At 38.5% G+C, this 12599-nt stretch overlaps 1 protein-coding gene across 2 annotated transcripts in view; it reads left to right on the forward strand.

Annotated features, from left to right (window-relative positions):
• Positions 1-12599, forward strand: part of OTC (ornithine carbamoyltransferase) — a 61981-nt gene that overhangs the window by 34514 nt on the left and 14868 nt on the right. For both annotated transcript variants that reach the window (XM_003799886.3, XM_023519129.1), the window contains exons 5-6: positions 7277-7430; positions 10308-10430. In XM_003799886.3, coding sequence (XP_003799934.1) covers positions 7277-7430; positions 10308-10430 — 277 coding nt within the window. The remainder of the gene's footprint in view (positions 1-7276; positions 7431-10307; positions 10431-12599) is intronic.

The following is a 12599-nucleotide window of genomic DNA, read 5'->3' on the forward strand; positions in this document are numbered from 1 at the left end:
TGTCTGGTCTTAAAACTCATTTCATTCTTACTCTTGCATGGTCCTGGAATTTAGGCTTTTATAAATTGCTGGCTTGTTGGGAGTTCTACAAGAGACCATTTTTTAAAAATTATTTTTTATTAAATCATAACTTTGTGCATTGATGTATTTATGGGGTTCAGGGCACTGCTTTGATATACAATGTGAAATGTTTACATTGAACTAAGTAACACATCCATCACAATTATACTCATTTCTAAATAGTTTTGAAATGTACCATTGCATCAGGCACATTAGGTGAGGTCCCCCCAAATACCCTCCCTCCTCCCATATTCCCCCACCCTCCCCTCTCTCTCCTCTTCCCTTCTACTTTCTGGACTATAGTTAAGTTTTGCCATTCGTAAGAGTGTGTAGGTGGTTATATGTTGATTTCATAGTAGTATTGAGTACTGGATACTTTTTTCAATTTTTTCAATTATTTTTTATTAAATCATAACTTTGTGCATTGATGCATTTATGGGGTGCAGGGTACTGCTTCGATATACAACGTGAAATGCTTACAATGAACTAAGTAACACATTCATCACAATTATACTCATTTCTTAATAGTTTTGAAATGTACCATTGCATCATGCACATTAGGTGAGGTCCCCCCAAATTCCTCCTCCCCTCCCCTCTCTCTCCTCTTCCCTTCTACTTTCTGGACTATAGTTATGTTTTGCCATTCGTATGAGTGTGTAGGTGGTTATATATTGATTTCATAGTAGTACTGAGTACATTGGATACTTTTTTTCCATTCTTGAGATACTTTACTAAGAAGAATATGTTCCAGCTCCATCCAGGTAAACATAAAAGATGTGAAGTCTCCATCTTTTTGTGGCTGCATAGTATTCTGTGCTGTACATCTACCACAATTTGTTAATCCATTCATGGGTCAGTGGGCACTTGGGCTGTTTCCATGTCTTGGCTATTATGAATTGGGCTGCAATAAACATTCTGGTGCAAATGTCTTTGTTGTAAAATGATTTTTGATCATCTGATTATATACCTAGTAGAGGAATTGCAGGATTGAATGGTATGTCTACTTTTAGTTCCTTGAGTGTTCTCCATACCTCTTTCCAAAAAAGGTCATACCTTCTCAGGGTTTGGGAAGGAAAAAAATCATCTCAGGAAATCAGGGATGCAGGTTAAGTGAATTGTGAATTATTTGCCACTTAATTTTGTTTGGTTAGTGAGAACTGGTTGCTAAACTCAAGGTGAATTAAATTCAAGCTGCTGACCACTAGGCTGAATATCTTTCTATCACATAGGTTTTACTGTTTGTCATGAGATCTATTTTGGTTTCCTTTTGCTGCTTTAGCAAATTACCCCAAACTTAATGGTTTAAAACAGTACAAATTTATTATCTTACAGTTCCAGAGGTCAGAAGTCTAAAATGGGCACATGGGGGCTGTGTTCCTTCTGGAGATTCCAGGGGGGAGATTCTTTGCCTTTTACATTTTCCAGAAATTGTCTACATCCTTGGGCTCATTGCCCTCCTTCTTCCATCTTCAAACCCAACATCTCTTACTCCTGATCCCCTGCCACTCTCTTAGAAAGACACTTGTGATTACATTGGGCCCACCCAGGATAATCTCTTTATCTCAAAATCCTTAATTTAATTGTATTTGCAGAATTCCTTTTGCCACGTAAGGTAACATATTCCCAGGATCTGGACATCTTTGGGGCCATTATTCTGTCTACCAAAAGATTCTTATTTCTGTCTTTCAAGTAGATTTTGATTTTCTAAGAAATTTAGAGAATGAGTTACTCTTTGAGTTTTGTTTGTTTGTTTTTAAACTCTGGCAGTATATAACCCATTGTAATATTTTTATAGTATATTAACCTAGGCTGGTTTCATTATTTAAAAACATATATCTTTCTTTTTACCAATAAATCTTTCTCAATGAACCTCTATTTTCTTTTTTTAAATTTCAGATTAATATGAGGGTACAAACGATTAGGTTGCAATGTTTGCATTAGGGAAGGTCCCTGTTATAGTCGTGTCCCACACCCAGGAGGCATGCCATATACCCTTACATTGTGCCCATTAGGTGAGAGCACACCCATCCCACTCCTCCTTCCCCTCTCAATCCCCTCCTCAATCCTTTCTTCCCCCTCCCCCCAACTTGAAATAGTTGAGTTTTCCTCTTGTGTGAGTGTGTATTAATTTATCTACTAGTTTCATATTAGTATTGAGTATATTGGATACTTGCTTTTCCATTCTTGTGATACTTTACTAAAGAGAATGTCCTCCAACTCTATCCAGGTTTATAAAAAAGATATGAAGTCTCCATCTTTTATGGCTGAACAATATTCCATGGCATTAATATACCACACTTTATTAATCTGTTCACGGGTTGATGGGCACTTGGGGTGGTTAACACATATTGGCAATGATAAATTGAGCTGTGATAAATAATCTAGTGTAAATGTCCTTATGATAAAATGATTTTTTTCTTCTAGTAATAGAATTGCAGCACCAAATGGAAGGTTTATTTTGAGTTCTTTGAAGATTCCCCATACTTCTTTCCAAGAGGCTGTATTAGTTTGCAGTGCCACCAGCAGTGTAAAAGTGTTCCCTTCTCTCCACATCTGTGCCAGCATCTGCAGCTTTGGGACTTTGTGATGTGGGCTATTCTCGCTGGGGTTAGGTGCCGTCTCAGGTTCATTTTGATTTGCATTTCTCTGATGAGTAGGGACCATGAGCATTTTTTCATATGTTCATATTTGAACATATACCTTACTTAGCGGCATTGTGTTATAATTAGTTAAACCATCAAAGGATTTCATTCCCAGAGAAATGGGAAAGTGGGTCTGAAAACATATATTTCTTTTTCAGGACACTCTACTAAGTCACTATTTTGGAATAAATGGTTATATCATCTTCCTGACTGGAAATTAGATATGCAACTGGTGCTCAACTCCTTTCCAACTTCAGTTAGATATAAGACCACAAATACTGATGGAGTCTTTCAGCACAGTTTCTACTATTTCTAGAACTATTTAGCTTGCAAATTTTGTTAATTCTTGGTGGTTTATCCAAATAAAGATAATACTGTATATCTATACTATATGAACAGAAATATACTTAACAAAGAACCACAAAATATCTATATCTATAGTTATATATGAATACTTTCCTACTTATTTAAGTAAAACTTAAATATCTATGGCAATATTTACCCTCTTTGATGTTACTATTATGTATTATACATTTTATTTTTCTTTGCATGAACTCTTATAAGTATCATGGCCTTCTATAAGCACAATTTATTTCACTTGATTATTTTTATTACTCTAAATGATTGCGAGTTGACAAATGGGCACTCTTTTAAGTTGATTCCTTTTGCTTTAGCAGTGTCCCTGCCAGTTTAAAAATCGCTGTCACTGGTGTTTTTAGAGCTGTTCTGAGCGGGTGTTTGGGCTGTTGGCTGCTTTCTTCCCCCTCTCACACCCCCTTGTATATTATTTTGAGGTGGTGTTCATGGAGTTTGAAAGGAGAGAGAATTAAAAAAAAAAAGCTGCAAGAAATAGAAAATCACTCTTGCTTCCAGGCAACAACAGAATGTTACAGACTTATTCTGATTTTATTCTGCCCAAGGATGTGGAATTGACTCTTCCTCTGATGGTTTCTTGTATCCCCCCCACCCATTTTGTATAGAACAATATTTGAGACCAAAATCTGGGCATTTGGAATGTTTACAAGTGTTAAGGGGGGGAGAGACTACAGCAACTGTTGCTATCATGGGACTTCTCTTGGTTGTGACTGAGATGAAAGGAAAAGGCTTCTTTTATAAGCGTATAAAATCTCGTTTTTGTCTGGTATAACATATCATGATGTTAGTCCTTACTTTTCTTATGGTATGGAATTTCAACAATTACTAAGACTTTTCTCTTGTACACTGATCCATTGTGCCGCCCAGCAGCACAGTAGCCCACTGTCTTCCTCCTCTAGTCCTCCAATCTCTCCTCTCTCTCCCCCACCACCCCTTTTCTAGAACAATGGTTCTCAGCCTAGTCTTAATATTTGATTGAATTGGAAAGCTTTAAAAGCACTGATGTGGATCCCACCATCATAGCTTCTGTTCAACCTTCCAAAGAGCAGAATATGCATCAGGGTTTTGTAAAGCTCCATAGGTGATATTAATAGGCAGCCAAGCTAAAAAGAAACCTCTGTTCTAGAAAAAGCTAACCAGGCATCCTCCCATGAAATTACAACATAATTTTCAGGAATACCAACTAGGCATTATAAACAGAGCAAATAAAAGTATGCTTGTCTTTTGGCTACTTTGCTTCAGAAGCTTGAAGGCTGAGGACTTGTTCAAGTGAGACACAACTACCTTTTTTCAAGCTTTTTGAAAGACATGAATAGGGCATTAACTTCTTCAGTTGCTCCCCTAGCATTTCTATCTTTCAACCTCATCTTCCTCACTCTCTCCTAATCTTTCTGTAGTTATTTCAAGGTTTTATAAGGCCTTGATCTCTTCATCTTGAGGTTAAGATAATATTTACTTGTGATACACACTTAATCTAGTAAAACTTGACAACACATTATGAAGTTCATGAGATCCATTAGAGATTAGCAGGCCATGATCCCAGCTGCCTAAACAGATTTTAAAGGCTGATGTAGAAGTCAAATCTGCTTTTCTGACTATGAGATTCCAGGAGGTCACCTGCAACATTAATCCAGATTTTTCATCCTACCTGTACACAGTTTAGGAAGTGATTTATATTTTAAGAATTCTGAAGTATGACCTCTAGGCTTAAATACAGTTGAGGAACTCGGTAGGAATACAAAGACCTAGGGCCTACTCTATTTCCAGAGCTATGACTCTGTGTAGTTTATTAGTTTTTTACGTAGTCTGGGAACCATTGCCTTAGGGCATCAGATAGGTCAGGGTAGCTGGTTACTCTAAGGAGAGTGGCATTAATGGACGGTGATGGATTATTTGTTTCTCCAAGGATTTGAGATGACTTCTTCTTTCAGTTGAAGGAGAAAGCACTCTGCTAAGGATATTATGAACCAAATCTTCTGTTTTTGTAAGTTGCTATCTCAGAAGATTTGTCTACTCTGATGTTTGTCTGATTATGATTCTAATAAAAGAATGAATGATATGTTCAAAAACTATAGTGACCTCAGTTCCCTCCTTGTGTGTACTCTCCAACTTTACTATGTAAACAAAGTCACCTGGACACCTTCTAAAATGTAGATTCTGCTTCAGTACATCTGAGTGGGGCCTGAGATTCTGCAGATGTACTAAGCTCCCAGGTGATGCTAATGTTACTGATCTGAGAAGCGAGGTGCTAGTTTTGGTTTTCAACCTTGGTTGCACACTGGGATCACCTAAGAAATCTTTAAAAATACTGATCCCTAGGTTTCAGCCTTACAGATTCTGATTTCTCTGACTTAATTGATAAAGGGTATAGCCTAGGCATCCGGAGTTTTAAAGACACTTAAAGTGACCTTCATGTGCAGCAACATGTGAAAACCCCTTGTCTTATTCCACCATCAAAAGTTAACTGACATCACCTGTCTTCTAAGAGAACCTGTAAAATGAAGGTTGGCCTTGGCAGGAGTGCTGCAGAGGGTCCTGAAGGACCAAAGGCGTTCTATTCATCTCTTTCATGCTATAATATACGCTATTTAAAAGGAAGGGTTTACAAATCTTGATCCTCCCCACTAAACTTGCCATGGAGAAGCTTCCATCAGAAGAGGTGAAATACCTCCTTCCTCCCACCCTCTCCCCCCATCTCCCTATTGTGTACAATGCACATTTCAAATGATTAAGAGTATAAATGTCTTACCACAACAAATAAGTAATGAAGTGATGGTTATGTTAAGCAGTTTGATGTAAGCATTTCACATTGTATATCAAATCAGCACACAGTACCCCATAAATGTACACAGTTATAATTTAATAAAAATAAATAAATAAAGTCCAAAAAAAGAAGAGAAGAAATAAGAAAAAAAGAATATTATAGGAATTTGATAAAGCTCAATTAATTCATTGCAAAGATTATTCTTTGTCTTTCTTCATATCTTTTTAGTGTTAAATATGTCCTTTTAATTAGATGAGAGATGTATTATATTTGTTTATTAGCTTGCTTCCCATGCCCTTAATTTGCTAAATTGAAGTGGGATTTTTATGTTGCTCTTCATGTATTTTGGGCAATTTTGCTGATTCATGAAATCTGAAAAGTCAAGAACCATGGGTATAAGAAAATTTGAAAAAAGTCTGAAAGTCTAGGTGCAGTAATATGATTTTCAAGTTTGGATCCTCTAATTCCAGGGGGAAAGGAGTCTTTTAAGAAGCCATTGGATTCTATAAGGACCAGAGTTCATTGCTGGCTGTATCAGTTCAGGTCCCCTGAGAAGCACAGAGATCTGTGCTCAAAGGAGAGCACAGGTTAGACGTGCAAGGTATACATTGAGGGAAACACCTGAGAAGGATAAAGGAGGAATAGAGAAGAAGGAGGTAGGAATAGACTTTAGACCAAGAGGCAGGTCTGATCTCTGTGGAAGAAGAGAGGAAGGAAGGAGGGTGGGTAGGTAGAGCCTCAGATAGCAGCACAGGTCTGGGGAAGTCTGAGCGAGGCCATTGAGGAGCTCAGAGCACAGACTGCCCATCAGAGAGAATCCCTGTCAGGCAGGAAAGGCCCAGCTCTAGTGCCCTCCCAACCATGCTGTCACTGGGTGGGAACATCCTGGTGAGACATGGGCCTTGGCAGGAATGCTACAGAGGGTCCTGACGGACCAAAGGCACTTTGTCCAGCAGGTTCTCTCTTGTAGAGCCATCTCTGTGTTTACTTCTGTACCTGTTATACTGGCACTTTCAATCTGATAGTAAAAGTGTGTGTTTTTCTGTGGGATACTATGAAAGGAGATTAGGCACATGACAGGTCATTAATGTTTTTCTGTGTATCTTCTTGTTGGTCTTATCCCTTTTAACTTAACCAACTGCCATTTACCAATTACAATTCATCATCATGTCTGCTGGGTTCATAATTGATTTCTTATCTTCATAAAAATTCTAAAATCACTAGTCACTGGATAGGATGTGGGAAGTACAACATCTGGCTTATGTGATAACTACATGTATAACGTTAGCTTTTAAATCTGTCATGTTGATAGGTTGTTGTTACTTAGTAAAACATCTATTTATTAGCATTTATTATTACACTTTAGGATCTTGTATTAAACAAGGAGTTATTGAGCATAATTAACTTAGGTTATCTTTTTCTTGGTTTGCCACAGTGTGTTGTCTAGCATGACAGACGCAGTATTGGCTCGTGTGTATAAACAATCAGATCTGGACATCCTGGCCAAAGAAGCTTCCATCCCAATTGTCAACGGGCTGTCAGATTTGTACCATCCTATCCAGATTCTGGCTGACTATCTCACGCTCCAGGTTGGTATATTTTTCACCTTACAAAAGAGCAAAATCAACAAATAATTCCTGACTAGCTTTACATTAAGCCATTTACTTCAATTATGGTGGTGGTGTTTTATTTTCAAATAGGGTCTTCAGAAAGAATTACAGCTTATGTGTGCATTCTGTGTACCTGTTAAAAACAGATTGTAAGATCTTTATGCTTTCAACCCTTTTCTCAAATCCTTTTAGCCCCTCTTTCATCTTCTGTTCTATTAATCACTTTGCTTTTTGGTGCCATATTTAACACAGTGGATAAATGGGGAACATAGGAGCATAGAGAATGGATAATTCTTATGTGATCTTAATGTATGTAAGATCAGAGTCTGTGATTTGAGAGTGCAGTAATAATAATTTTGGAGTGTGCTTTTTTTAAATTTCAGATTAATATGAGGTTACAAATGATTAGGTTACATTGTTTGTGTTTGTTAGGTAAAGTTCCTGCTGTAGTTTGTCCCTCACCCAGGAGGTGTGCCATGTGCCCTTACATTGTGCCTGTTAGGTGAGAGCATACCAATCCCCCTCCCTGTTTCCCCCTTACTCCCCACCTCCGCTCCTTCCTACAACTTGAATTCATTGCGTTTTTCTCTTGTGTGGGCGTGTATTTATTCATCTACTGGTTTCATGTTAGTATTGAGTACACTTCCTTTTCCATTCTTGTGATACTTTACTAAGGAGAATGTTCTCCAACCTTATCCTGGTAAATAGAAAAGATGTAAAGCCTCCATCTTTTTATGGCTGCATCATACTCCGTGGTATACATATACCACAGTTTATTAATCCATTCGTGGGTTGATGGGTACTTGGATTGATTCCACATCTTGGTGATTATGGTTTAAATATTCAAAATGGTCAATTACTAAACCACTTTGGGAAAGAGGGCCACTTTGAAACTCAAATTTAGCCACGCAATAACGCCAGATTAGGAACTTGAACTTGAGTAACTTTGAAAAAGTCATTTTGTTTGGTTTGCCACAGCCAATCTACATGGCCACTTGAAATCCTAATAGCCATGAGGTCTGGGCCTATGGATGATTCAGAAGAGGTAAAGCAAATTGGTCCATCTTCCTACCCGTTTGAATAAGCTATACACATATAAACATGAGGTTAAACTCAAACTGAAGCTCTTTAGATATGAGAATAAGATTCATGAAGAGAAGATAATACAACAATACCAGATGCCAAGTGGCTGTCTGTGGGAGTGGCTTTACATGTATACGAGATAATTCAATGCTTATTTTTGGGGCTTTATCATTACTAGACTATAAATTCATTGAAGGACAAAGAGCTTTATTCTATTCATCATAGGATCTCATGCAGGACCTCAATGCAATGCCTTCACATAGGAGATACACGTGCTCAAACTGAGAGTGGAATGAATAAATAGAAACTTCTTGAAAGCATGGAACCTAAATCAGATGGGCCTGGAATTAAATCCCTAGCTTGCCACCTACTCGTTCTATGAGCTACAAATTGCTTAGCCTTTGTCTTTTTATTTTTATAAATATTTAAGTATGTGAAATCTATAGATGCTGCAAGAAAAGTAAAACAAATGCCCATGTACCCACATTACATAGCTAGGCCAAATTTTAATGTGATGGAGTAATTACTTTAGAATGTAATGGTTTTTGGCTCGGCGCCTATAGCTCAACCGGCTAAGGCACCAGCCACGTACACCTAAGGTGGCGGGTTCGAATCCCCAGCCTGGACCCGCCAAACAACAATGACGGCTGCAACCAAAAAATAGCCGGGCGTTGTGGCGGGCGCCTGTGGTCCCAGCTACTTGGGAGGCGGAGGCAGGAGACTCGCTTGAGCCCAGGAGTTGGAGGTTGCTGTGAGCTGTAATGCCACGGCACTCTACCCAGGGGGACAGCTTGAGGCTCTGTCTCAAAAAAAAAAAAAAAAAAAAAAAAAAAAAGAATGTAATGGTTTTAAATAAAACATTCCAGATAGAGTTGAAATTCACCATGTAACTCTGCCTGATCTCCTATTCTCTCTCACTCCACAAAGAAAATATTATCCTGATGTTTGTTTTCTAATTCCAAGGCATGTGTTTATATTTAACTGCTCACATCTATATCCATGAACAACCAACAGCATTCCTGGGCATGTTTTTCAACTTTATATAGATTGGAACATGCTCAGAGCCACCGTGCTACATTGTTGCATTGCACTGTCTTTTTCTTATATCAAAAGATGTAAGCTCCAGTAAAGCAGTGATTTTTTTTTTTGTCTTCTTTGTTCACTGTTAAATGTCCAGAGCCAAGGTGGTGCACATTTGCTGAATGAATGAATACAACTAACATTCAGATTAAAACTGTATGGCTTGGCGCTTGTGGCTCAAGTGGCTAAGGCGCCAGCCACATACACCTAAGGTGGCGGGTTCGAATCCAGCCCGGCCCAGGCCGCCAAACAACAATGATGGCTGCAACCAAAAAAAATAGCCGGGCATTGTGGCAGACACCTGTGGTCCCAGCTACTTGGGAGGCAGAGGCAGGAGACTCGCTTGAGCCCAGGAGTTGGAGGTTGCTGTGAGCTGTGATGCAACGGCACTCTACCCAGGGGGACAGCTTGAGGCTATGTCTCAAAAAAAAAAAAAAACTGTATGAAAATGTTCGTCTCTATATAAATTCATATGATGTCTTTGTTTAGATGTTAGGACATTTTGCTATTTTTGTGATTGTATATTCATGTGATTGAATTGTTCTGTATAATACAAAAGAGTTAAGAGTTTCTTCATTCCAAAAAGGCACAAAAATTGAGATGAAGACTATTTCCTTTGTTCTAACCCTAATAATTGTTGCACATAAGTGGATTTCCTCCCAGATGTAACCTCCTTCATCCCTGGCTTTTTAGGAACACTATGGCTCTCTGAAAGGTCTTACTCTCAGCTGGATTGGGGATGGGAACAACATCTTGCACTCCATCATGATGAGTGCAGCGAAATTTGGGATGCATCTTCAGGCAGCTACTCCAAAGGTAGGGAAACTTTCTGCATTGAAACTATCCCCCTCTTAAATCATCTCCAGATGCAATTACCCAGTGAAAACATAGCTCTCTTCCACTCAAGGAGAGCACAGGTCAGGCCACAACATTTAGTTTATTTTACCAGCCCTACTATTAAATAGCTATCTGGCCTCTCCGGAGCCCAGTTTCTCATCTCTACAATAAGAAGAGAGAGTCTTGCCTGATGCTTTTCATTCTGTGAGTCTGTGTTAAAAGCATGTCTGATTATCCCTTTGAATGCCCTGATACAGGCCATTATGATGACTGCTATCTTATGCATTACCACCACAAAGGCTAAAGAAAGCAATGAAATCTAGACAGCATGGAATTCCCACCGCGATGCTGTCATTTTTCTAATACTGTGATTTGGTAGAAAAATGTCAATTTGATGTGAAGGTCACGGTGATGCCATCTGCACTAGCTTAGTGTTTCAAAACTCAACTTCAGGGGCCCTTTGGCTTTTAAAATCTGAGTCCCACATGGCTATTATAATGACCCCTGTGTACTGCCTGCCTTGTTGCTAAATCTCTCACAGAATGTATGGGAAGGCATGACTTCCTTCACAGGCTCAAAGTAACCCTTGGCTACCCAAGAAACTGGTAGTAGATGTTGGCTCTGAGGAAGGGAACTGGGAAGTTCAAAGACAGAGGTAGGAGGGAGACTTTATTTTCCCTGTACAATATGTTACTTAACAATAGGGATACATTCTGAGCAATGATTGTGTGAACATCCTAAAGTGTACTTATGGAAACCGAGATGGTATAGTTTTTTTTTGCATATATATTTTTTCATATGAAAAACATTTTTCAAATGTACCAGTATCATTACTGAATAACAATCATTTCTGCTACTTTATCTGCAATGCCAAAATCAGTTGCCGTATATCAGGTTTCTACACATGCTCCATTATAATTTTATGGGAACCAGATTGTATATGTGATCTGTCATTGACTAAAACTTTGATATGGGGAACGTGATGGTTTATCCTTTTATATGGCTTAAATTTCTTAACATGTAAATATTTTTACCTATATAACAACATAAATGCATAAAGAAATACGCTAATATAAAAAATATGTAGATTCCCCCTGGGAGAGGCCCTGTGTTGAAACATTCTCAGCCCTATAAAGAATAGGCTTTTGGGCAGCGCCTGTGGCTCAAAGGAGTAGGGCGCCGGCCCCATTTGCCGGAGGTGGCAGGTTCAAACCCAGCCCCAGCTAAAAACTGCAAAAAAAAAAAAAAAAATAGGCTTTTTAGAGGATTAAAAAAATAACCTTAAAAGAGACTGAAGCACAAACCACTCATGAATGATACCAATAGAATCTTTTAAAAACCCAATCTCTTCCCTGGTCTTAGCCCCATAAAATCATTTAAAAAAATAAATAAATACGCTACCTCTACTAAATTCTTTCTCCCATTATGTTTCTTCACTGGTTACTAATGTCCCATCAGGAGCCTTTGGAAGGGAAAATTACTCTAAATGGAAACTATTTCAGAAACAAAAATCTTGATGTACAGTAAAAGAATTGATCTTCTCATTAAAAAACACTATTTGCAAATACTGTGCACCAGTGTGCTTCTGAACAAATAAATACAGTTCCTTATCTCAGTAGTCACCGTAGTGGTTCACTCTGAGAAGCTAAGGCATCCAGAGGTGAATATATGAGGCTTAAAAATGCCTTCTACCTAATGTGTATGATGCAGTGGTACATTTCAAAACTATTTAGCAATTAGCATAATTGTGATGGATGTGCTACATGGTTCAATGTAAACATTCCACATTGTATATCAAAGCAGTACCCTGAACCCTATAAATGCATCAATGTGCAAAGTTAAGATTTAATAAAAAATAGTTTAAAAAAATTCCTTCTTGGAGCCGGGCATGGGGGCACATACTTGTAGCCCAGCCTCTTGGAAGTCTGAAGCCTAGAGGATCTCTTGAGCCCAGGAGTTGAGTTCACGGTAAGATGCTGTCTCTGAAACAAATAAAATGTCCTCCCTGCCTTTGTTTCTTGAGTCTGAGGTGTTTATTTGTCAACCACTGGCTATCACAATGTGAATTAATAGCTTAATTTCTCCAACAAGAAATGCTCCAGTCCTTGAGTCTCATGTGCTTTTCACCCTCCCCTGCCACCAGTGTCC

The sequence above is a fragment of the Otolemur garnettii genome, unplaced genomic scaffold (assembly GCF_000181295.1).
Source record: "Otolemur garnettii isolate 467f Iridium unplaced genomic scaffold, OtoGar3 scaffold00158, whole genome shotgun sequence".
Lineage (NCBI taxonomy): Eukaryota > Metazoa > Chordata > Mammalia > Primates > Galagidae > Otolemur > Otolemur garnettii.